General features: G+C 51.3%; 6 protein-coding genes across 6 annotated transcripts; 3 read left to right on the top strand and 3 right to left on the bottom strand.

Annotated features, from left to right (window-relative positions):
• Window positions 1–5,061: 5,061 nt before the first annotated feature.
• TGAM01_v200636 (hypothetical protein) lies at window positions 5,062–6,084 on the top strand (the record flags this gene model as incomplete). Its single annotated transcript, XM_018809065.1, has 1 exon — window positions 5,062–6,084. The coding sequence occupies one exon, from the start codon at window positions 5,062–5,064 to the stop codon at window positions 6,082–6,084; it is 1,023 nt and encodes a 340-aa protein (XP_018657732.1).
• A 6,438-nt stretch (window positions 6,085–12,522) lies between these two features.
• TGAM01_v200637 (hydroxyacylglutathione hydrolase) lies at window positions 12,523–15,842 on the top strand (the record flags this gene model as incomplete). The annotated part of the gene is made up of 11 exons (XM_024548597.1): window positions 12,523–12,579; window positions 12,672–12,717; window positions 12,841–12,928; window positions 12,989–13,060; window positions 13,126–13,159; window positions 13,236–13,449; window positions 13,540–13,631; window positions 13,733–13,867; window positions 13,928–13,954; window positions 15,171–15,358; window positions 15,467–15,842. The coding sequence occupies 11 exons, from the start codon at window positions 12,523–12,525 to the stop codon at window positions 15,840–15,842; spliced, it is 1,329 nt and encodes a 442-aa protein (XP_024406608.1).
• Window positions 15,843–16,716: 874 nt separating this feature from the next.
• TGAM01_v200638 (eukaryotic initiation factor 4E) lies at window positions 16,717–17,671 on the bottom strand (the record flags this gene model as incomplete). Its single annotated transcript, XM_018809062.1, has 3 exons — window positions 16,717–17,057; window positions 17,132–17,439; window positions 17,502–17,671. 3 exons carry the CDS (start codon window positions 17,669–17,671, stop codon window positions 16,717–16,719), a joined length of 819 nt encoding a protein of 272 aa, XP_018657729.1.
• A 1,604-nt stretch (window positions 17,672–19,275) lies between these two features.
• On the bottom strand, window positions 19,276–21,099 carry TGAM01_v200639 (kinesin family member 1/13/14; the record flags this gene model as incomplete). The annotated part of the gene is made up of 2 exons (XM_018809061.1): window positions 19,276–20,819; window positions 20,910–21,099. The coding sequence occupies 2 exons, from the start codon at window positions 21,097–21,099 to the stop codon at window positions 19,276–19,278; spliced, it is 1,734 nt and encodes a 577-aa protein (XP_018657728.1).
• Window positions 21,100–21,808: 709 nt separating this feature from the next.
• Window positions 21,809–22,436, top strand: TGAM01_v200640 (hypothetical protein; the record flags this gene model as incomplete). Its single annotated transcript, XM_024548598.1, has 2 exons — window positions 21,809–22,208; window positions 22,303–22,436. The coding sequence occupies 2 exons, from the start codon at window positions 21,809–21,811 to the stop codon at window positions 22,434–22,436; spliced, it is 534 nt and encodes a 177-aa protein (XP_024406609.1).
• A 558-nt stretch (window positions 22,437–22,994) lies between these two features.
• Window positions 22,995–23,834, bottom strand: TGAM01_v200641 (aprataxin; the record flags this gene model as incomplete). The annotated part of the gene is made up of 1 exon (XM_018809059.1): window positions 22,995–23,834. The coding sequence occupies one exon, from the start codon at window positions 23,832–23,834 to the stop codon at window positions 22,995–22,997; it is 840 nt and encodes a 279-aa protein (XP_018657726.1).
• Between the last annotated feature and the right edge of the window lie 978 nt (window positions 23,835–24,812).

Below are 24,812 nucleotides of genomic sequence, written 5' to 3' on the forward strand. Positions count from 1 at the left end.
TCGAGTATTGACTGCAAATGCGGAGTGCTCGTATGGTCATTGCTGTCTTTGCCCCTGCTATTTGGAGATGTTGACCGCCTGTACCAAGTATGGATGACTCCCTACTTGATCCAACCAAGTTTCACCATCGCTCTGCTTATGGAGCATGACCATCCGTACAGCAGCGGGCTTGGACGATGCTGCTTGTAACTTGTATGCCGGATGGGACTGGTACGCACAGCAAGTTCCACCGCAAAGGGAAGCCAAGTATGAGTCTGTGCTATTGGCCACGACGTAGGACTGTAGCCCAAAAGACATGTTCCTACAACCAACGAGAAGCAGCCAGACTGATACAAGTATAGAAGCATTTCATCGCTCCCACAGTACCCGTCCTTGGTAAGCTAGGGGACAAGGCCACGCTGCTCCAAGCATGCAGTACGGTAGGTGCTCCATACAACGTGGGAGCTGCTTCACTGCCGTACAGTACTGCATATGGCATGTACATGAGTTCCAAGGACGAGAAGACCTGCAATGCAAGGCAAAGCACGACCACGGAGCAGCCATGGTGGAGTGCGTGGCGGGCCTGTAGCGCCCAGACAGCTGCATCAGGCGAGCGACGGTCACTCATATACAGTATGAACGGAGCTGGAGGAGCTACAGTACGGGTACGAGCACATTGCTACTGCTAGTCGTATGAAGAGTGGCATTGCTGCGCCGAGCATAGAGCGCCATCCCCTGCTGGAGTCACCTGAAGATGGTTCAAGGTGGCCAGTCGCTCCGCCTGCCAGTCTGGGCGACCTGCCTGCAGTGCTTGCGGTGCTAGCGGATGCAGAGAGCGTGTCAGGTCCTCCGTACTAGGAGGAGCAAGGCCTTGGTGCCTGTGCTACGCTTGTGGCATTGATTTGACTGTCTCCCCAATTCCCCTCCACCCATCCCTCGCATCAGCAACGCCGAAGCTCCAGGGATAGTGTTCTTGCAACTTGGCAAGCTGGCATGGCGGACCAACATGCTCGCACTGGGCAGTTCAGGGTGGAGCGGCCCCTATGAGCCATCTGGATCGTTCATTTGATTAATGTTCATGTTGCCATACTGGTACGAGTGCCGGTAGTACCTAGCAATAGTCAGTGGCGCTCTGACTCTCCGCCTTGGTGCCGAACACTCAGAGGACAAGCTCCATGCCACGCAATGCGGTGATACTACCTACTAGGTATCTAGGAACTTACCAAACCGGAGGGCAGAGGGTTTTGCACAAAGGCATGAGTTTTGTACATTCGGGTCCCTACCAAACTACAGGCCTGCAGCAAAGCAGACGGCGTTGTGCGAATATTGAATATAAACGAGCACAGGCGTTTATTTTATTCCTACCTTGATACCTACCATGCGAGTCGCGAAATATGGGTGAGACCCAGGAGGCCTCGGAGTCAAGGGTGACGTATCGACTGGAAGCTCGCAATTACTGTAAAATGTGAAATCCCTAGTAGCTAGGAGGACTAGAAGCAATAGTGTTGGTAGTGTCTTGCACACAGTGGATATTGAGCGGCGCTTTTGCTAGCGAGTATCGTCTTGTAAAGCGGGCAATGCAGGATGAGACTCAACGCTTGGATGAGTAGCGGCTGAACCTGGTAATTGTGGGCAAGCAGCAGCTTCTCCGTGGGCGAAAGCCCGAGCCGCTACCAGCGCAATCAATGCTCCCTAGCCCGAACAAGCACGAGTAATCTAGCGCTCGCTCACAGGCGCCCACAGCCTTGTATCAGCTGGCCAGAAAAAGCCCGGAAGCTGCTGCGTAGGTAGCGAGAAGTAGCTATTGGTATTATCGGTGAGGGATTCCTAGTTTCTCTAGTCAAAGAACCTGGACGGTACCCGGAGCTACGAGCACGGAGTCCCCTGCCCAAAAGGTTCGGTGGCGATTTTGGCGCCGCGCAGTCAACCAGGGATGGCGCTTTGCTGCAGCCGCAGCTTTTACCTTTGCGTCCCCCCCATCCCGAGATTTTGCGCACTTGGACGGCCGTTGATACGCGAACGCGAGTTAGCGGGGGCCTGAAGCCGCCTCGTTCTTGCCTGCTGGTGCTTTCTATCGCCCCCGACGGCCCTGCCACGCCAAGGGCGACCGCGGAGCATCAGAGTGACGGTGGATTGCGGCTGCGTCTCTCCTTACTGTACATTCTTAGTGCTGGGAGTTTCTTCCTTTGGCCTGCCCGGTTTTATGGTGATCTGATTTCAATATTCGCGGCCGATCTGTTTCTTCCACCAGTCACCCACTTATCGAAAGGATTAGCTACAGAATGCATCAGCCTGCATGGTACATACATACGTGCACACTACGAAAATCAGGCATACACATATATTCCGCATGCGTTAGCCGCCAGGCAACGCCGTACTGTGGCAATAGAAACAACGGCAACGGCAACAACAACAGCAGCAGGCATGACAAGGCCGTCGCCTCCAGCAAGGATTGCGCTTGGCTGCTGCAGCCACGCAATTGTTGTGGGCTGGCGTCATGTACATCGTACATCTCCATCTACAAGTACGGATTGCTCAAACGGCAGATTTGGAAAAAGCACCGCGAGGTTTATTACGAATACATGCTTTTGTACGCTAGCAGCATCCCATCCATGGGTGCACAGATGGTAAGCGGCTGGACGGAAGGGACCGCTAATATGATGTGGCCGGCATAGACGCTGGCCAGTCGTTAACGACCGATGAACTAGTGATGAGATCTGTCTTGTCTCCAACCCGCGGTTCGTGTTTCTGGATAGGTGGACGCCTCGCTGTCTTTCGGCTGGCGCAGCATTCCGTGCTGCTGATGCAAATTCGGGCGAGGCCCCGGGGTGTTTGCATCAGCCCAGGCAAGGGTTCTCGAGATGTGGGGATGTCAATCACTTTGTCTGGACCGTGATGTGCATCTAGCTACTCCGTCTGCGTGGGTGAGATTTGTGGACAGCCTCTTCCGCACTATTTTGGAACACCACCAAACGCCACGTCGTGAGTGGGGAGTAAGGGCATTCCAAGACCAAGGGACGGCTTTGTGAAGGACCCGCGAACTAGGGGACAAGGCGTGCACCGGCCCTTTGCACGCCCCGGCAACAGAAATCTTTCGCTCCAGTTGAGCTGCAACGGACGCTCCGGTCTCCCTATGGCCGGCTCTGGTTGGCTGCGCTGACAGGCCGTTATTACTTGGACCCCCTTGGGTTCGAGTTGAATCCTTCGCCATCCCTTCCACGAAGCGACCGAAAGTGGCCCCACGGGGCTCTTGTTTTTTCCTCACTTGTCTGCTGCGACCTTTACGCTCTCAACGTGGGGCGGCAGGGGCCATACAGCTGATTGGCATCCTCCTCGTGAGCCTCTGCGGCCTGCCCTGGCATCCAGCACGGCGGCGCGAGCACAGAGCCCAAATGGTGGCTGTTTTGACCCAAGCGTCGGACTATCCCTGCCTCAAGCCGTTTTCGTTGGCGCCTTGCGATCCTAGTCATTGTGCTCGTACGGAGGAACAGCAATATACCTAGTACTTGTAGGTGCACTGGGTAAGACTTGTATACTGTGCTGAATTGGCACCCATCTCGCCATCATCTGCAAGTATCAGCCCTGCTGGGGATGCTGCTGGCTTCTATGCGGTACAGGCATGTGCTACGACTTTACACATCACTGGGTGTTTTAGTCCAAAGCCATCTACACCTGACTCCTTTGGTAACACCTGTCCGAGTATCCGTGCATTTGTTGTTGTTGTGCCACGTACTGTATCAGCATTGGACGCTTGCTGACACTGATGCCAGTAGATTTGATGATTGTCGAGGGACTGAGTCTTTGGACTGCTCAATCTCGCCAAAGCCAGCACCCATCCCTTGATGAGGCTGGTTTACCGGTATGTGACCGCAGAGTACCGCCGCGCGAGACCGAGGTATCCTGAATCTGGTGGATACTCCGTCGCTCACAAGCAAATGCGCTAGTTTGGAAGTACCCGTATCTTCAAAGTACAAGTCTTCTCTCGCCAGATGGCCGAGTCTCTCACGATTTTTGCAAGCGCAGATGCTCCATCTTTCTCTTCTCTAGGCGCTTTCGCGTTATTGCGTCCGGCACGGCCGCTGCTCCAGAACGATGACTATCCATGGCTAATGATGAACCCCCCATTGCCTTTTCCTGTTCCTCTTTTCTGCTTTGCCGGCTAGAGGTTGAGGATCCGTCCGATGAGACACCCTTACACCACCCTTGGCTCGCCCCGTATGACGTACCAGCCAAGGAACGAAGAGCGCATGTTTGTCTTACTGCTGGTACAAGTCTGTAAAGCATATCGGCTCGCAAGCTGTCTTCCTATCCCGGCCGATAATGTCTTAAAAGACGTTAAAAAGTCTGTGCGGTACTACCTGAGTGCTAGGTATCAAGCATGCACGCATGTACATGGAAAGACAATCCGGGATCGGGATGTCCACTAGCAGGTCTTGGTTTAATCTCCATGCAGCCCGCACGTTTGCCCGTGCCGTCGTCGTCATACTACTAAAAAGAAACGTCCCATGTCGCCTACTGCTACTCTACGGAGAAGCAACGCTAGTGCTGGTGGTACTACAAGTAGTGCGAGCCTGAAGAACATCACTAGTCCACTTGGTAGTGGCCATGGTAGTGGCCATTTGCCCTCTGAACCGCTGTCTCGTTGGTCCACTTCTAGATCCATAGTCGGTTGGATCTGGTTCGGACAGTAGCAGTGTGCCAGACCCATGCATTGCCATTCCCTTGGCCGTGATTTATCCTTCAAGCCATCCTTACCAGAGCTGGGTCGCTTGTTAGTGCCACTCTGGTCTCAGATGTTCACACCCCTCACCCCCTTGGGAACCACCCCATCTTAATACGGAGTTGGCTATTAGTGTTTGTGTTTGTATTAATAGTTTCCTTCTCACCCGGAGTGCCTGCAGTATATCATCTCTGACCTCTTATACATCATAGCTAGCTCTTCAACACTCGACGATTTACCTGCTTTAATATCCTTCTCATTACTCTCACCACATCTCACTCGAAAATCATCTTTTGACATTCGGCCAGCTATACTTTCAGTCGTCTTCAACACACACCAACCAGCAAGACTACCTCGTCAACATGTTGCACCCATCCTACGGGGCAGCGTTGGCTGCTGAGCCTTTCCACCCATATCAATACGACAGATTCTATGACAACACACACAACACGCAAATGGCTCTATCACAAGTAACCCAGAGGCTATCCCGAACATCTGCGGGCTCGTCTCTCCGAGTTGTCAAGCCTTCAAGCACCAGCACTAGCCCACGATCGTCCGCTGCCAAGTCAAGAAGGCGCACCATTATCAACGATTCTCAGGCGGCGAGAAGACAGCAGCAAGTCTTGGAATACATTTCATCAACACAAAACACCGAATCGTTTCCGCCGAGAAGGCAATCACGACCTGCTAGCTGGCATCCATCAACTCAACTGCAAACGCCCCAGGTTGAATATCTTCCACAGCAAACTTTTTATGAATACCCTGCCATGCATCATGGGTACCAAACCGCCTTCCAGCCTTCTCCTCCAATGGCATCTTACTCAAACAGCACCTCGCCATCATCAAACTTTTCTCCGCTGCCGCTGTCCTACCAGTCTACGGAGGCAATGACCACTGCCTCGGCTGATGAGTGGCAGACGGCGAACCAGTCGGCTCCCTACTATCCCACCCTGGCTGATAATCAGTTTTTGAACGGTGCTATCAATGAGAGGTCCCCTAACAATGCCTTGAACTGGAACAGCTATATCTACCAAGGCTTTAGCGAGACCTCTCCGCCTACACCTGATTCTTTCCTCCCTCCCACACAACAACCCCAAGCGGATGCCCCCGAGGCAGCTATTCAAGCCTTGGATGATTCTGAAGAAGAGGGAGAAATCCTTATTGGAATGGGACTCTATGATACACCTGGCAAATACGAAGATGATCCACACCTAAACAACTATCGCTCCACGGTATCATCTCTTCTTGGGTCTTCCTTCAAGCCCCAAGAGCCCACCGGCAAGGGCTTGAAGCTGGAAGAGACTTGGGAACCTCCAAAGTCTGATGATGAAGAAGATGATGATGAGGAGGAGGAGGAGGAAGAGGAAGAAGATGTTGATAATTAAATGCATATGCGGCTAAGCATACTACGATACGAGATTTACGACCAATGATGGACAGCCCACGGCTTGATACAGGTTTTGAACGAGCGATGGTTTTGTTTTCCTTTTTTTTTAATTAGCGGGTGCTAAATCACAGAAGGGATATATTGGGGAATCACACAGATTCGGATTCCTTCGACTTTCACCTCTTGTATTTCTAGCGGAAGCTCTAGATGAGCAAACCAAGCATGTGTACTATTGGATGGATCCTGGGACAGCGATGAATTTTTGGTATCAAGGGAAAACCACCCCTAAGACAGGCAATGGGATATTGGAGAACAAACACAAGTACATTAGAAGAGGGCACACAAGTGCCTGATTAGTACGAAGGAGCTTAGCAGCTCCTCTGGCTCACGCCACGCAGATTTTAGCATAACAAGCATTGATCCTACAAAGGAGATGTCTCCGTTTGCAATGAGTGTGCATGACATGTAAAGAAGACTGATCACTCGGAAGTCGTGGTGACAATGCGGGAGGGGGATGGGGAGCTACGCTACGGTTCTACTAGATACCTTGTAACCAAGCAACGTCCTTGTCCGTGCAGGGCAGCAGACGACGCCACTTGCTCTGATCCAGTCGCTTGAGCACTAGGTACTACTCCTGGGCTGAGTCTTGATGCTCCTTTGTGCGTGCAAGCATGCGTTCGGTGACATGTACCAACAGAGCAGGCATCGTCGTCACGCCAAAAACCCAAAAAACTGCAGCAGGCGAGCAGAGCCGCTAACACAGCCGCTAGCGGACCCCTGTCGCACATGCGTCGGCGAGTGGGCCGGAGTGGGGTCGGCTGCATTCTGGAAGGCTGTACTCAGGAGGGGCGCCTGCTGACTGGCCATAATTCTCCAGTTTTCTCCTGCTTTTCCTCTCTTGCGCTTTTCCAAGGGCATGGGCCTTTTCTGTTCTCTGCTCCCCACATCCTGTCCGGTCCCTTTCTAGCAGCCACCCCTCTTCTGTCTTTTCCTCAACTTCTTTTCGTTCTCCACCCCACCCCTTTCATCCGAGCCGGGCTAATGTGCACTCCCCATCTTTTTTTCTCTTCTCTTTCTTTTAGTCTCTCTTTTTTTAGTCCCTTTTCTTTTCTTTTTTTTCTTTTCTTGTCTTTAATCTTTCTGAGTGTTAGCGGCAGCGCTTGACGCATTTTCGAGATTCTCCCTCCCTACTTTTTAATGGAGACTGGGATTACGTACTCGTACTTACGAGCGTTGCCCTCTCTGCGCCTGCAATGACACACAAGGTACGCCTGACGAGTTGGAACGGGGAAGTGGTGGTACGTACATACTGTGTGCCCCTCATCAAAGCCTTGTCGTGCCCAAGAGATGGAAAAGTGGACAAGAAAGCTGTTAATTGCCTGCACTCCGACTGCGCAGTCTGCACGGCAATGGCGGATATGATATGATTGTGAATTTTTCTTCTTGTCTTTGCCCTCGGCTCCTCTAACATTGTGCGGCATACCGTTCAAGTCTTATTTTTTGTTGGGGCTGTCTGAGCCACAGCTCGGCGTCACTGCCAATGTTACCCTTTTTTTTTTTTTCCTCTGAAACCCTTGGATATCCATCCTTTCCTCTATTCCTTACACAGCATGTGGATGCTAATAAATCCTCCTGCTACCTACTCCTGCTACTGCTAGCTGGATGAGGGGCGTTTTAACGAGTCTCCTGAATGCCATCTCGCTTTTGGGCGGGCATCAGAGCCAAGGAAAGGCAAGCAGTGCTGAGCAAACGGGAGGAGAAAAAGACGGGTATAATCTTGCAGGCCATGGATTCCAATCAAATCTTGAAGGCGACCCTTACTGCAAAGTACCTACAAGTACAAGTATACTCATACCTGAACGAGTGCAAAAAATCATTGAAATAGGTGGCCCCCCCGTTTCGCCGAGTGCTACGGAGAAAGACTACTTGCTAGCCCTCTTTTTTTTCTTCGCCTGCAAGTGGGTTCACCTTTTTTTTTTCTTTGTTTAGAGGGGCGGCTTGGGCGGTAAAGCATTACAGCAAGGTGATGGATGATGCCTGTAGGCGGTCTTCCCTCTCCTCTTTAGATTATGCGGTTCCCTACCTGGGTTGGGCCTGGACGTTTGGATGCCGGTAATTGTGGCATTTTGTTTTGGTCCATTGCCCTTTTTAGTTGTGATTCGTCGTACCGACCTTTGTACCCGGCGCATCCCTGGCTGCAGCCGGCGGTCCTTTTTACTCTTTTGCCCTTTTGCCTTATTTTCTTGTCCTTCTTCTCGAGTGGGGGTTAACGCCATGATCGGATTGTACAGTATGACGGCCGAAGGGTCAAAGTTGGAGATCAAGGGGGGGCGTTTCCATTCTTTTGCCTGATCTGATGGACGTGATGCTCCAGAGGCAGTATTACTCGGGGTCCAAGCCCGACGCTGCCGGGTTTTGCGTATGTCGTTGCACTAGAGGCACGCATACTGTACGAGTAAGTGAGCACTGCTGGCGTTGGTGACGATGCGAGCTGAGAGCTGAGTTTAACACGGACGGGGCGTCTCGCGTTAGCATTTACTACTTGCAACCCCCGACTTGCCTTATACACGTATATGGAGCGCAGCTTGCGCGACTGAGGCTGGATTAGCCTTAGTAGGCAACAGCTGGCGTGGTGTTGGTTTTGTTGGCTTTTCGTCACAGCACCGCACATCTCTAACCATTATCTGCCTGTTAGTGCCTCGACCTCCGAGCTGTGTCAAGTCCGCTAGCTTGTGACGAATATCAACTGCGGCCGGTTGATGCAGACTGGAGCAGTGCTACGGTAATGGTAGGTGTGGCCGTGCACAAGTACTCAAGTTGCCCGCCAAAAAGGCTCCATCCATCATGCTACTGCTAGTACTATGCAAGTATCTACTTCGTACTTTCACTGCAGCTTTTTGCGTTCTCCTGGCTCCCGCAGCACGACCCTGCATTTGGTTTTTTTTTTTATCTGGAGCATGGAGAACCTCGGCGGCCCCCGGATGCCGGAAGGAAAATGCCTCTTTGCAGTTGCCCCCTATGGAGTACGTGATTTGTTACGTGCAGGAGACGTCCCGGCGATGCTAGCTGTTGGATACATATCCTCAAAGGCACACTGCTCCATTGTGGGACTATTACGTTACTTTGGCCCCTCCGTTTCTTCTCTCTTTCCTGGTGCTTGTATTACCGCCAGGACCGGGTGGGATATGCATGACCGGCTGCAATTAGCCCCAGGCGAACTGAGAATGAAACGAGAGTGATGGGTTAGTGATGAGATGATCCCCTTGGATCCTGGGTTCCTAGTACTGTGTATGGAGCTTGAAAAAAAGTTTCTACGTCGCAGTACTAGCATACATACTGTAGCACGGAGTAGATTCTGGATAGCGTGAGCATGGCGTTGGTAATGAACAGCTGCAAGGACACACGAGCATACGTACGGTAAGCCTAGTAACTGAGCAACGCCCTCCAGAAGGGGGCTCCATCGGCGGCTTTTACCGTTTGTCTTGCAGGTGTATTACTAAAGCAGCCTTCCGAAAGAGGCCTGCTGAAGAGAGAATATGACGGCAAGTCGTTTTATTTGCCATGTACATGCTGAATGTAGGACTCGGATGAAGCACAACGAACCACAAAGGCCCCATTCTTGACGGCTGGAAATGGCTGCCGTGAGTGGGCCTCGCTAATTAGTTAGCTGTGGTTTTTTATTCTTTTATTTTTTTACTCTCTTAATTGTTTGCGGGATCTTGGCCTAATTGAAAAGAGGAAGCTCGTTAATTTGTTATCCAGAAAAAATTACAGGCGCAAGGGAGGGGGAAAACAAGTGGGAAAAGAAAGAGAAAAATTTGCCATGCATGGGGCAATGAAGAAAAAGAATCCATTTCCTATCTATAATGCGGAGTTAACAGGGTCGTTTACTTTTTTTGACCCAGTTCCAGTTGGTGGGATGATTGTGCTACCGTTGTCAAGTTGATTTAGATGTACTGATGACTGAAAAGGTTGGTGATGGCATGACATGGGAGTCTCAATATGTGTATCTACGCAAACGCTACTTGCAAAGTGACAAACAAACACTGAAGAGAGAGAGGTGTGAAGTTGACTCTGAGCCTATGGCATGCAGTACAATATAGAATTGGTAAAAGTCACGATCGGCACGACATGGCAATGGTCCTAAACCTCCAGCTTATTTCCTACTAAGTAATGGTGACGGCGAGGGCTCGGTGACTGTCGAGTAGTGCTAGCAACAGCTCAGTTTTAGTTGTTTTCATTTTATTTTCTGATATTGATCAAACTTATTTTGACGACGAACAGCTCTTTGCGGATCTGTCCAGCATTGCTCTTCCTTTCAACTTATTGGGTTTGGCAGTTGTAGATTTTGCTGCTAAATTAGGCAAAGTGCCTAGCAGCTTTTATTTCTACGCAATTTAATTTATGTATTCGATCGCCTCCACCGCAGACACTAAACCAAAACAGGCCACCGCTTTTGCTTCATCTTTTTTTGTCTTGCACGCTTGTGAACTGAAAACGCCCTTTTTCACTTCTTACGCCGTCACACCATTCGTTTCTCTCTTTCCACTAACTTTCTTTTTTTTCCCTTTTTCCTTTTTCTGAACCCGCGTCGTTGGTGCCTGGGGCCAACCCCTGCTGGCCTTTCGATGGTGCAGTATGTGTTTACGCCTTGGCGAGACCGCCAGGAATTGCTCCTTGTGCGGGACCAATTCTACGGCTCCGAGGCGTTGACGCGGGCTGATGCTGCTGGCGGTGCGGCGTCGTTGAGTCGTATCCAGGGCGGCAGAGCGAGCGGCCGTCGGGTCGAGGAGGCAGCTTACAGAGATGCATATCCTGAGAAACAGAGGGAGGGGGAGGGCTTGAATCAGGGGGATGCAGGGCGGCGCACTACTGCTGCGGCCAATGACTGCCAGACTTCATCACGAGAGCAGGGAGACCGGGACGAGCAGCACAAGGCCGTGGGGCGCGTCTCCATGTGGATGCAGCGCGGCAACTGTCCGCACATGGTGGAGTCGACGGCACTGCTCATGGCTGCGGTCCTGAGCGACGAGGCCGCGGCCGCGGGCAATGCAGGAGCATCGACGTATGCTGTGAGGGCTGCATATGCAGCTGCGTTTAGTCGGTAAGTTTCTGGCTGGGGCCGGGTCTGCCTGTCCCTGTTTTTATCTTCTTCTTCACTTTGCCTTTTTCTTTCTTTTGCGGCATGGGCAGGGCATGGGCATGCATCGGGGATGAGCGGCCTGCATACAGTACAGCCTGGAATCTCAAGAGGGAAAAGTGTTGGATGAGGAAATCCAAGGAACAGAAGAAGACGGGGGCCTATCGCCTGCATGGATATGATATGCGGCCAAGGACGTCATCGATATCGATGTTTTAGGAGGTTCCGTCCAAGGCAGCATGGCATCGAGATGGTGTGATGGCTATCGCCTTTTGCTCCTCCTCCTCCTTTCACATGGCTATGCAGAAACATATCTATCTGTAGCACGAGGAAGAAAGACGCTAATTGATATGCTGTCAGCTTCGTCACTGGCTTGTTGGACGGGCACCAAGACAAGCTGCGCAAGCAGAGCATGTACTCTATCGCAAAGAACATTGGCCTGCCGGCAACCTTTGTAGAGCTTAGGCACCAAGCCACGCATGAGCAGCTGCCGTCGCTGGCCAAGCTGCGGTCCGCCGCAAGGAAGGCTCTCGTTTGGATCTGGGACTATTACTGGAAACACCTCGGCGAGGCAGAAAAGGCCAAGGATCCGTGCAGAGAGCTTGTGCTGTCGTATCTTCGAGAGGACGACGAGGCGTCGAGGCAGAAAACCATGAGGCAGCTGCGCCAGTGGGACCTCGAATACTTGCAGAAGACGATTGCAGAGCTGCAGCGGACGCTGCCTGGGAATCAAGTGTTTCTCAAGTGCTTGAAGCTGTCCAAAGACATGGCGGCCATGGCAGCTGAAGAGGCGAATCAGCCGGATCCGAAAGTGGGCGGGATGCCGGAGCAAGAGCAGCAGGAAGAGCAGGAGCCGGACCGTGGCTCGGAGCCGAACACGGGATGGTCTCAATATAGCGGCGCCTGGAGACCGAAACCAATCGGTGTAGTGTGATTTGTACGGTGTAACAGTGCTGTATTAGAGACGTAGAAATAAAGATACCCCAAGCTGTTTATTATCAACTGCGAAAGAACGCACAGGCAAAAAACAAGATATCAAATTTCTGCTTCCGAACCTCTTCCGAATCTGTCATCAGCGTATCGTCAGCTCTCTTTAGGTTCGCGGATCGAAGTAATGCAGCCAATCACGTGGCTGCCATTAACGACAGCAAATGGATCCTCCGCATTTACGGGCTCACTCTCCAAAGAACAGTAAGCAAACCTCTTCAACCAAACTTTGGACCTTCTGGCACCTTCTTCCCCTCAAGCATAAAAAAACACCGACCATTGGTGTGAACGGAACCTTTTGTCACATTCATGAATAGATTGATACTGCCTCGCAGACAGCTTCTCACCCAGAGATTTGGCGTTTCCGTGAGTGAAAGATTCGATCGTGCATGTCATAGGCGATGATATAAGTCCTATCTGGAGCTTGCCCCTCATTGCTGATTAACCCTATTGCGCAGCTTATCAACAACTCACGCAAGATGCATATCCAGTCGATTCCCATGTGTAAGTTTGTCGTCGGCGGGCACGCTTGAATGAATTTTTGGGCTTGTGAGGAAGATGATTCCGAGGTGACAGAAGAGGAGGACATGGCCGAGGGCTTCAGAGCTAATTGATGGGCTTGGGTAGGGGTTGGGAGCTCCAACAACTATGCGTATCTCGTGGTTGATGACAAGTCCAAGGATGCTGTCATTATTGATCCTGCGAACCCGCCAGAGTGAGTCGCTTCCCCAACAAGTCGAGTGGTAGGATGGTGCAAACTGACGGGTGTGATTAGAGTTGCTCCTATTCTAAAGGATGCCATTTCATCAGGCCAGATTAACCTGACGGCCATTGTCAATACTCATCAGTATGCATCCCTCGCTATTGCAAGTATGCATCATACAGTTGTCTAACGCAAATAAATACTTGTAGCCACTGGGATCATGCCGGAGGCAACAAGAAGCTGGTACATGCTATCCTGCGTCTCTCACGTTTTCCTTTCCCCTTTCTCGAAGAAATAGCTGACCTAGATATACCTCAAGCTTGCTGATCTGAACAATGAGAAACTCACCATCATTGGTGGCAAGGACTGCGAGGGTGTCACCAAGACGCCACAGCACGGAGAGACTTTCCAGATCGGCGACATCTCTGTCAGGGCCGTCCATACCCCTTGCCACACGCAGGACAGCATCTGCTATTTTATGGAGGACTCTACCGGCAAGGCAGTCTTCACCGGTGATACTCTTTTCGTTAGCGGTACGGAATGATTTCAAAGCGTTGAGCACATTATCATGGTGCTGCATTACAAGAGGTGTGCGTTTTACTGACAAGCCAACTGGATGGCAGGATGCGGTAAATTCTTTGAGGGTAACGCGGCGGAGATGCATGAGGCGCTGAACAACCGCCTTGGAGCACTGCCAGAGGACACTGTTGTCTATGTAAGTCGTTTATTACCTCCCCATCTGTCCAACTTCTGGTATGAGGGAGGGGGGTGATATGGGTGAATTATTAGGCTAATGAGCGTGCAAACTCATTCTAGCCCGGACACGAGTACACAAAATCAAACGTCCGATTCACCGTTTCTGTGTCCCAGACGGAGCCTATCAAGAAACTCCAGGAATTTGCGGAGAACAATGAAGTTACGACGGGCAAGTTTACGATTGGCGATGAAAAGGTACGTGTTTTTTTCGAAAGGAGGAAATATGAGGGCAGCATACTAATGATGGGATTACAGAAGCACAATGTTTTCATGAGAGTCAACGTAAGTCTAGTGATGGTCTCGACAAAATCTCTTGAAAGAAGGGATGAGCTAAACCATTTGACTTGTAGGAACCCGAGATTCAAAAGGCTACCGGCGAGACGGACCCCGTGTCCATTATGGGAAAGCTGAGGGAAATGAAGAACAACTTCAAGTGAGACGGAAACAAAGAAAAAAACAGAAAACGTGTGAAAATAGAACAAGGGTTGGCGACTAACAGCTGCGCGCTTTCTAGGCCTTTGGAGGCAAAGATGTAATAAAGTCTTGCAGACGGATGTTTTCGACTTTACGCAGGGAATTCTCTATTTTCACACAAATATAAAAAGAAAACTCTTGATTGTAATTTAGGAGTGTCTCCATGATTCACTTGGCATGCAGCGCACAATGCGCGTGATGCCGCTCGTTAACACGGAACAATCGCGTCAGTTAGAAGTGATGACTTGATTGCGGTTTTTACTCTTGCTTCACTGTCCACACTTGCGCGCTGTTGGGCATTCTGAGGCGGCAAGCTCTAGCAATTTTAGAAGCGACTATTCTAGAGGAAGAGACAAGGACATCACTTGTGATTGGGCTTTGTGCAGAAAGACATCACGTACAAACCTTTGTTGCGATATGGCCGTTTGCAGAAATTTTCCTGGCTGGAGCGATTTTGTCCATTGGAAGAGAATTCTCTTGGCTCGATATCGTTTCGCTGGATCGTAGTAATTGCAATATCTCATGATTGACGAGGTCTATCGCATTGATCTCCTTTCGAAAGCATCTAATTGCCATAGATGTTGCGCAAATTTGACATCCCAAGCAAATTTTGTGTGTCTTGTGGATTGAGAGATGAGAGAAAGTCCAATAGTCTAAGAATTTTTTCAGCATCGAGCATTTAAAGCAGCGAAAAGTGGTTCTACAGTATGAACGACGAGTGTTCCCGCACTCGACACTGTATTCACGTCTTCTATCCTCCTTAGCCTCGCGCCGTGCATTATCATCGCCAGTGACATCAACGTGCATCTCAATCTGCACGACAATAACGAGCCCAAATCACCCAATAGCAGCGCTCTCTATTCTTTGAATCTTTTGCAGATCAACTAAGAGCTTTACTGCGCCAAAAGTTCAATTAGATAATATAAAACAACCACATGGTAAGCACCTCTGCGACTCAACCAAAATCACACCACCACTCTTTTTGTCTCGCCCAAAAAAAAAAAAAAGCTTACCAGAAAAACAGCCTCCGAAGCGCAAAACCGGCGGTCCCTCCACCGCGCCCAAGCCGCGACAGTCGAGGCTCGCCAAGGAACATAATGTCTCTGCACAAGAGGAAGGCGAGATTAAGGAAGCCTTTGGCCTGTTTGCGGAGCCGATGGACGGCGAGAAGAACGGCGTCTTGCCCATTAACGATGTCAAATCGGCGCTCATGTAAAGCAGCCCCTATTCTCCCCGAAGATGTGGATATATATGCATATATATAGACCTTTCACTTGCGCCAAAAGATCAAGAGTACTCACCATCGATCTTCTCTTCCAGAGCCCTCGGAATCCCCCCGTCCACCCCCGCCGAGCTCCACGAGTTCATTTCCATCCTCGACCCCGACAACGACGGCTACGCCACCTACGAGCCCTTCTTCGCCATCTGCGCCCTCAAGTTCCACGCGCGCGAGGACGACACAGACGCCCACCACCGCGAGGAGCTCATCGAGGCCTTCCAGCTCTTCACAAACGGCCACGACGGCCCCATCACGCTGGCGCACCTGCGCCGCGTCGCCGCCGTGCTCAAGGAGGACGTGGACGAGGAGCTGCTCAAGGACATGATACTCGAGGCGAATGGCGGCGTGGGCGTTGCAAGGGGCGTGGAGCTGGATGAGTTTGATGGCGTGATGAGGAACGCTGGAGTGTGGCGGTGACGGCGGTTCTATAACTTTTTTTTTTAAACTTATGACAGAGAGGACGATGGGGCATTTTTTGGCATTAACGATTTGGCGGATAGCGAGCTTTGGATTTTTTTTTTTCTATTTTACTTGGCTTTTGCGAGGCGCTGGGAGCGGCTTAGACGTTTTTCTTTTCACCTATACGGATCGTTTAAGCTGAGTATATGTGTTGGCTCAATACTCCTAAGACAAACAATTTGGGCACTGCAAAGGACCAAATATATTCCTTAGTTGCCATATTTTATACAAGAAGGAAAGGCCAAAGTATATATCACAATACAGTACTATAGTTCCTCCGTGGAAATATGCTTAATTCTACAATGATATAGACGCGCTTGATAACCAAGTCTAGACAGGCGAACATGTATATTGTATTTCATAACACAGCTGTGCTCTATAATCTACAATTCAAACAGAGCAAAATCCAACGACAAATGTGACAAACGCTTTCTATATAGAGATAGAGTGATGTATATGCCCAATAGTAGTAACGAGGTAGCTAGAAATGTTCGAAATGGAAAAATCGGCTGCTGGAAAAATGACGCCTCCCGACGCTATCCCGTATATGAAAAGCTCTAGGGGAAGAAGAAGAAAACAGTAGCCGCATATTTTTTCCTTTGTACATATAATATAAAAAAAAAACACATGAAGCAAAAACGCCATTCTCATGCCCAAGATGATCGAGTCTGTAATTGTAAAAAAGCCAAGACAAGACTCTTTGTGACGTTGAAGAATACATCGCATTAAAATGAAGAGTAATGGACACACACATACACGCACGCCGCTTGCTCATTGTAGCAAAAACAAGCAGCGTCAACTTTCAGAGAATAAGAGAAAAAAAAAAATTCCTCTACTGAGGAGACGCAATCGTCACCGCAGGAGCAGAAGCCGAAGCGGCAGGCGAAGAACCCTCAGCAGCAGCGGCGGCATTCGCAGCCGCAGCCACAGCGGCATTGCGCTTCTGCGTATCCAGAACGGCCTGCAGCTCGGGCGGGGCCTTGAAGCCCGCGTGGTCCGAGTGCTTCTTGTAAAAGTAGTTGTCGGGCTTGGGCTGCAGCTCGGCGGGCAGGTCCTCGAGGATGCAGGCGATGAGGGCGTCGACGGAGTTTTGCTTGGACGAGTCGCGGTGCCAGACGGTGATGAGGTGGGAGTTGAAGCGGACAGAGAGGCCGACGCCACAGATTTGGTCGGCTATGCGTGAACAAACGAGTTAGTTTGGGCTTCTGTTACGTTTTGCTTTCATGAATGTGTGAATATAGACGCACCCTCGTCAATGACGCTCTGGAGCTTCTCGCCAATGGCCAGCAGCTGAATCCGCGTCCAGAAATCGGGCCCAATGGCCTTTGGCACGCGAAACGTCCAGCTGCCGCCGTTGATGTTGCGGCGGTCCTCCCAGATAGGCCGGAAGCCAGACTTGAAGAGGTATATTGACTCGCGCATCTTGATGTTCTCGACGGGGGTGTTGTTGTTGTAGCGCCAAAAGTCCTGGACCGACTCGATCTGCGTGCCAATCTTTTCGAGCTGGGCCGTGTACTCGCCCTCGCCGGCGCCGGCTTTGGGGTCTTTGGCTTGTCTAGACGAAGTTCAATGTTAACAATTAAGCACTAAAGCTGGGAGAGAGCAGAGGAAACGAACCTGTCGAAATAGACGTCCCAGTAGTGCTGCGTGGGCAGGGGCCGCATTGACTTGAAGAAGTTGCTCTTGGCGTCGTCGCGTTGCTCGGCTGGAGAGCTGACTTCGTTGGAGCTGGAGCTCTGCGCGAGGCCGGAGAGCCCGCGGGTGAAGAGCTGTGGTCTTGCGGCCATGGTGTTTTGTTGTTGTTTGTCTTTTGGGGGTGATGCGGGACAGACAGCAAAAGCAAAGGAGAAAGAGATTGAAAGAGTGAAAGAAGAAACAGAAATACAGAAAGCTGCAACAAAGGACTGGCTACAGATATCTCAGTCTGTCCGTCTATCCAGCAACGAGAATGCCCAAGGACGTTAAATAGCAGATACAAGTCCAAATATCTACACCAACTTGTCGACGTTGTAACAGCTGGACAGGGCCTCTCCTGCGTTGTCACTCATAGCCTTGTCGTGGCGGGGTTTGATACTTGGCCCTGGCCCAAGCAAGCACTAAAACCATGCATCCACTTCCTCGCCTAGAGAAATACTGCCTCCAATTGAGAGCTCGAGCTTTAGAAGGGGAAGCGGATTTTACAAGGGGGCGCCATAGCGGCCTGCTCAGCGGCCTTCCAGCGAAGAGGGGTCTTCAGTCCAGCGCCGTCTTAGTGGCTCAATGTGGATTGTGCTGTGCATCCAGGCGCCTCTCGAAACACCGTTGAAAGCGGCAACGCGTGTGACTCGCCAGTTGAACAAAGGATGATGCTCTAGTTGCATTTTTCAGCTCGTCAACTGATTTCTTTCAAGACGTCAGACCTCTCAAAAGAGAGTCTGCTGCCTGTGCGGCTCTACAGGCCGAGCTTGTGCCAACTCTTTCACCTGTAGCGTTTGTCCCCCTGGGCTTAGTCCCTAGCCACTAATATATCGGAAACAAGGGTCCAGTCCTCTTTTTGCTCTCCCGAGGGCTCTCTCCATGCTTCACCTGACGCAGCCGCCTCGAAAACGTGAGACGGGAAATCCTCCCGGCAGCGGACTTGTGTGATCGACATCCCTCTTTTCTTCTTGTTTTTCTTCGTCGGATGTTCACTCTTCGGCAGCGTCGTTTCCGGGCAGTGCTTTTGTTTCACGTAGGCCGCAAGTGCGGAGGGCTTGCCATTTTGTTTTACCTATCCGTTCTGTTCTGTTTCGGTTCCTTGGCCTTGGGAGTGGTCTCATGTCTGCGGTGCCTGTTTCAACGCTTTCGGAGTTGATTTCTGATTGATGAAATGTGCCAACTTGTCGAGTTATCCAGGTCATTTCGTCATTGTCCAAAGGAGGCAAGCGAGTGATAGCCTCGGCACCGGCTTTGGAAATGAATGACCAAACGAGGACCAAAGGCCGCCTAAGAGAAGAGGTGGGACTCTTTCAGAACACAGATAGATGTTTAAGGTTATTCAAATTTCGTATATTCCCACAATCTAGTAGTAGCTAGAGATGAACGTCTCTCATTCATTGGCATAACCTGACGAATTGTTTCGCGCCAATAAGACGTAAAAGAGTAAGAAAGATAGAGAAAGAAACGAATCTCTCCAACTAACCGAACAGACTATCCAGCCGTGTGTTCATTGATAATTTAAATTAAGCAAGCAAGAAAAGTATTTCCCAAACACCATCGCTCATACGCGTACATACAGCTTTGTATGTGGCAGAATTAACAACCCTTTCCTCCTGTCCTGCATCAACTCTTAGCAACTCAAGTCAAGGTCAACTTGACTATCATGGTGCCAGCTCCCCTTCCATTGTCCAAATTTGAGACCATGGTCATATCATTAGCCGCCAAGAGGCATACGTACGCTGTCGTTGTCTTTGAACCTCGTAAGATCGCCGCCAATAAGCTTGCGCAGATTGCCCATGTCCTGCAAGTAGCGCTCCATTTCCTGTTGAAGTTCATCATCTGCTGCTGTACTCTCAGAGTCATAGTCGTAGTCCTCATCGTCTGAAGACTCTTTGTCGAGCTCAATCGCCGGGATGGGGTTCTTGAGACTCTCAATAGCCAGCTTGAGATGCAGCTTGAGGGCCTCGTTCTCTGTCTGCAGCTTCTTGATTTTGCTTTCCGCAACCATGCTGCGCTCCTCCATCATGCGCTGCATGGTGCTAACGCTGATCTGGTACTCTTCCAGGCGCTCTTCTGCCTCTTGAGCATTCTTTTCGCGCTGGCGGGAGTCCGAGACGGATAGCTGCAGCAGTCGAATCTCTTGCGCCATGGCGGCAATCTGAGCATCGCGCTCGGCGGATGTGATGTGGTCTTGGTTGACCTTGGCACGGGTGCGAATGCGTTTGGCCTGGTCGGCGTAACGAAGTGTTGAGAGCGTCTCCTCGTAGTCCGCAGGGGCAATGCAGGCGATCATGGCCGTCTTGCTGTTGCCGCCGAGAGAGTCCTTGAGCAGCCATGTCAAGATGGAATCTCGATAGGGCACAACATCCTTTCTCTTGCCCGATCGCAGCTGCTTGGGGGGTCCTGCCAGCGCCGCAATGACCCGGCCCAGAGTGGCGAGAGACTTGTTGATGTTGCTACCCTCTCGAAGTCGTGCTCCCGTCGCCTCGGTTGTTTTTGCCCTCTCGCTGCCCGCCAGGTCAACCAGACGAATACGAGAGCTGCGTTCTGTGGTCTCGTCTGTTTCCATATCGTGGTGGATCTGCTTCAGCATAATGGTGAAGACGGCGTGGCTTCGGCTGCTGGTGTCGTTCATCTTGGTGCTTGCCACAGTGCGGGATGCGTCGCCCACCTTCATGTACCGCATGATCTCGTGAATGTTTCGCACAGGCACTTCAGTGAGATCCTTGACATATGGGCCCTCGGTCGGCGATTCGCGGATCTTGAGATAGTTTGGGGTGGTGTTGGGGACGACAGGCACCAGGAGGTCTCTGACATGCTCGTTGTAGACCTCGAAATAGGAGACCCTGACGTTGTAAGCGACGTTTGAGTTTTCGTTGTGGGCGGCTGCGATGCGCTCAAACAGATCCTCGCAGGTTCGGGGAATCAGGCCCGGGTTCTCGGGCGTCCCCATCATGGTGTAGCTCTTTCCGGAGCCAGTCTGGCCGTAGGCGAAGATGCAAGTGTGGTAGCCCTCGAAATTGTGGTCGAGGAACTCTTCCCCGAGGCTGTTGTAAATGTCTTCCTGGTTGGCATAGTCTTTGTCGTCGGGGTCGTGGCTCCAGAAGGAGTTGTCAAAGGCGAAGCTCTTGTCGCCCGTGATTTTGCGGGACTTGCTCGGGCTTGAAGGACGAACGCCTTCTGGTTCGGGGGCTCTGAGGGTAGTGATTTGGGAGACGGGGTCCATGTCAACGAGGCATTGAGCATTTCGTTCCAGGTCTGTCCACGTCAGCAGCTGGACCAATTAAATAGTTCATTTTTGTGCCTCTGCTTCTGATATAATAGTGCAAGATTGAAGAAAGATAGTACCTCGCTCTAGAAACGCCCGCAGGCGGACGACAACCTTGACGTTGCCGCCGCGATCCATTCTCGACATGGCGGGCATAGTGGTGACATCGACATCCCGCGACCGCAGCGAAGGCGTCGAGGCCGAGGAGGCCATGAAGCGCACCTCGGGGGCCGGCGACGGCGACGGCATAAATCGTTCGTCCATGGCCATTGTGCGCAGTGTCTCAGTGATGCTATGGAAGCTCTCGTGGAGGCGGAGGCGAAGAATGTGCTACATTAGTCGGCCTTTCTCGTCTCCAGGATGGTGCGGTGTTGTTTACTCGCTCTTGCCCGAAGCGGTGCTGGGCGGCGGTTGCCAGGGTAAACAAGCCCGACCAGGCGCTGGTGGCGCATTGTGCGCAACTGTGGCGTGCAATATATTGGCCGTGGCTGATGCCGATCGCTGACATAGCACCGCTGCTTAGCTAAGTCCAGCTGGACAAAACAGCTTCACCCGGCTATAATATCGCATTCATCGTCTCTGCAACCACAACACCAAGCCTGTCCAGCTAATTTTGTCGCCACAGATACGTGGACAAGGGGTGATTTGGACGAAACAAAAAGGTACTTTTACGCGTTTGAGCTGGCTCCCTTCCCCAGAAACCTGGCTCCGTCCACCGCAGCTAACCCACCTGTCCCTAGTCTTTCTGTCTGTCTCTCGTCACGCGCAAAGTCGCGTATCTCATCATCACCCGTTTTTTTTTCCAGAATTTTTTTCTTTTATTTTCTCTTTCATACCAGCCAGACCAAGCACCCTCACAAACATCTCAATTCATCTCCCTCCCGTGGCAACCAGGTTCCACGACCCGAATACCTCTGCACCCCCTTTTCTGCAGTTCCCAATTCCCTCTGTCGCAAGAAAAGCAAACATACGGCCCGCGATGGCGCGCACCAAGGAGGACGCCAAGGCGGCGAACAACGCATCCACAGACATCACCCACCAGGCCACCCAAGATGCTGGCGTGAAGAAGACCCCTGGTCGCGGTCGCGGCCGGCCCAAGGGCACAACCGCGAAATCCCCCGCAAAGCCGTATGTGCCCACCGGCAAGCCGCGAGGAAGGCCCAAGGGCAGCGTCAAGAAGGGAGGACAGGCAAAGGCAAAGGCGGCCAAGAAGGTGCTGCCGCCATTGGCGCCGGGCGAGAAGCGTCGGGGCAGGCCGCGCAAGTCGGACGTTGCGCAGACTCAGGAGGACGACGACCAGGCAGCGACCGCAGAGTCCGAGGCCAATGTTGAGGCTGAGGCCGAGGACGACGCTGCCAGTAATCAGCCAGGCATCGGTGGTAAGTCCAACCGTCGCCAACGCAAAAGCACATAAAATCTCCAAAATCATCAAAGAGACGGACCACTCACACGATTCCCAATTCTCCCTTGTAGACGTGGCAAGTGATGCGCGCACCGGGGCCAGATCGGCCTCCACGCCGCAGCAGTCTCCCGAATACGAGGTCGGTCCTTCATCATCATTCACATCACCGGCGTGGTTCTCACGTTTCAAGAACATGATTGGCTGATTCTGGTTGCAATATTCTTTTGTCTTCGTTACAGGAGGACCAGGTGGACTATGACAATGACGATGAATGAGGCCTCGGTGAGCTGACTCGGGCTTTTTGTAATTTGGATCGCTTGTGTGCTTGTGTGCATGTGCGTATGACGAGGACAAAGTTAAAAGAGGGCATCCTCAGGGACGACATACAAGAGAGAGAGACCGAGAGAGACCGAGAGAGACAGAGAGAGAAGCGGTGATGGGATGAAGAACAACATGGACCGGCGGGCGTTTTTTGGGAGCTCGGAATTGTATTATTAATGGATTTGACGACGACCTTTGCTTTCAGCTGGATGAGGAGGGAGGGCCCTGGCATGAGGCGGCGGAATATGTGCCAGTTACATCTATCTATTCCATCTGCATGCAGAGCCTTATCACGAGTTCCATCACATATGAAACTGAATCATGGCGCAATGATGAAAAGTAACCATCTAATGATTTATATCTGTCTCTTTGGTTCTCTCCTTGGATGCTATACTATAATCTCCCAAGCATTATAACATATACCTATCTATTCACCAACACATCACTCCCTCTTCCACTCCTCAAACTCCTTCTCCAAATGCTCCTTCAACTCCTTGAACCGGTTCCCAAAATTCTCCCCGCACCGCCAGCACACCAAATCCCGCCTCATAAAGCCTTCCTCTCTAGGCCCCCTCCTGAGATCGTCGCTCTCCAACGGGAAATCCGCCACGTCCACTAGGAACGGCGTGTTGAACGAGTTGTAGTGCTTGCGGTGCTTCATGGCCGGCGAGTGCATGTCCCGCGACAAGACGTGGATGTGCAGATGGCCCATGCTGGGGACCGCGTGCACGCCGCACTTGATTTCGGCGGCCCAGTCTCTTCCGGAGGGCAGTTTTGGCTGCTTATCTTTGTCTCTGTCTTTGTCTTCTCCCTCATCTTCTGTTTTTGCTGTTGTCTCCCCCTTTCTTTGTCCTCCATCATCATCCAGCACCTCCGTCTCGCCATTCAGCACCGCCTCCCTCGCCGCATCAGCCCGACTAAACGCGCCCAACCGCCTCTGCAGCTCCCCCGCCGCAAGCACCTTTAGCTTCTCAACTTCAATCTTCACTTTTGCCAGAAACTCCTCATCTTTCAGCGCCTCAAAGGGATGCAATAGGCTGTGCCGGGGCGACCGCGGCAGCAGCAGCGTGTGCACCGTGGCTTTGGGGAACTTGTCGTGGATGACGACGAAATCTGCGTTGTGGTAGATGACGACGGAGGCGGGATATGATTCGGGGTCGGCAATGTATGCGCCCAATGCCATGCGGTTCTTGAAGAGGTGAGGCCGTGAGCTGGGAGGCTTTGGGATGGGCTTTGGCTTAGGGGCCATGAGTTTTGCGACTGAACGTGGTGATGGTTTCATGTGGCTCTGATTAGCTGGCGATTCCTTGATTTCTTGATTTATTTTTAAAAAGTGAAGCAGAAACTTTATATAATCTCACAACATCAAATCATAATGATGGATGTGCGAAGAGAGAAGATGAGGAGATGAAGCTCGAGATTAACGTACAGGCATCTTGCTTGGCTCGCTTTGGCGGCGGCTCGACTTCCTCCTGCTGCTGCATCTCCTCCCTTGTCAATCCTTCTTCCGAGTCTGAATCCGCCATGATTGAGATGAGTTGAAGAAAAGAAAAAACTCAAAATTATATATGAACAGAGTAAAGGAAAATGCAGAGCAGGCTGTATCAGATTTGAAGAGTTGAAGTGAGTTGAAGTGGGTTGAAGTGAGTTAAGTAAGTGGCGGATGGAGTAAGTGCATGGAAAATGCCTGAAATGGCAGCCCCACCACAACTCTCCAAAACTATGTAACGAGGTCGTCATTGGTGTAAATAGAATAGCTCCAGCGATGCCTTCACCATAACTGAATACTGATGCTCTTTACACTCCTCTAGCTTTTTGGATACATCTTGTTTCTCATTGTTCGGTTAAGTAATATTCACTTCAATTTGGCCATGAAACATCAGTAGATTCTAAGCCAAGTTCTCAGTAGTCTACCCTGCTCTCATCTCAAGCATCCAGTCCATCCAGCTCTATCATCTTAATCACCAGCCTGATTATCTTATTCCCCGCCAAATCGAGCCCCGGATTTTCCACCTTTTCAGCAATCAGATTATCTACCATGGCCCTCAGTCTGGCCACCAAGACTCCCAGTCGCGCCCAGCCCCTAAGCCGGAGCCATCCATCAACCAAGAGGCCGCGTCCCAAGGTGTCCAGCTCGATGGGGCCGCAGAACAGGAGAAGTGTGTATGCATTCAAAGCTGGTGAAAATTAGTATTCAATATACATGTAGCAGTGAAAAGGTAGATCGTGAAAGGAGGGGGGGGGGGGGGAAACCTAGGGG

Source organism: Trichoderma gamsii, assembly GCF_001481775.2.
Source record: "Trichoderma gamsii strain T6085 chromosome Unknown Scaffold_2.2, whole genome shotgun sequence".
Classification (NCBI taxonomy): Eukaryota; Fungi; Ascomycota; class Sordariomycetes; order Hypocreales; family Hypocreaceae; genus Trichoderma; species Trichoderma gamsii.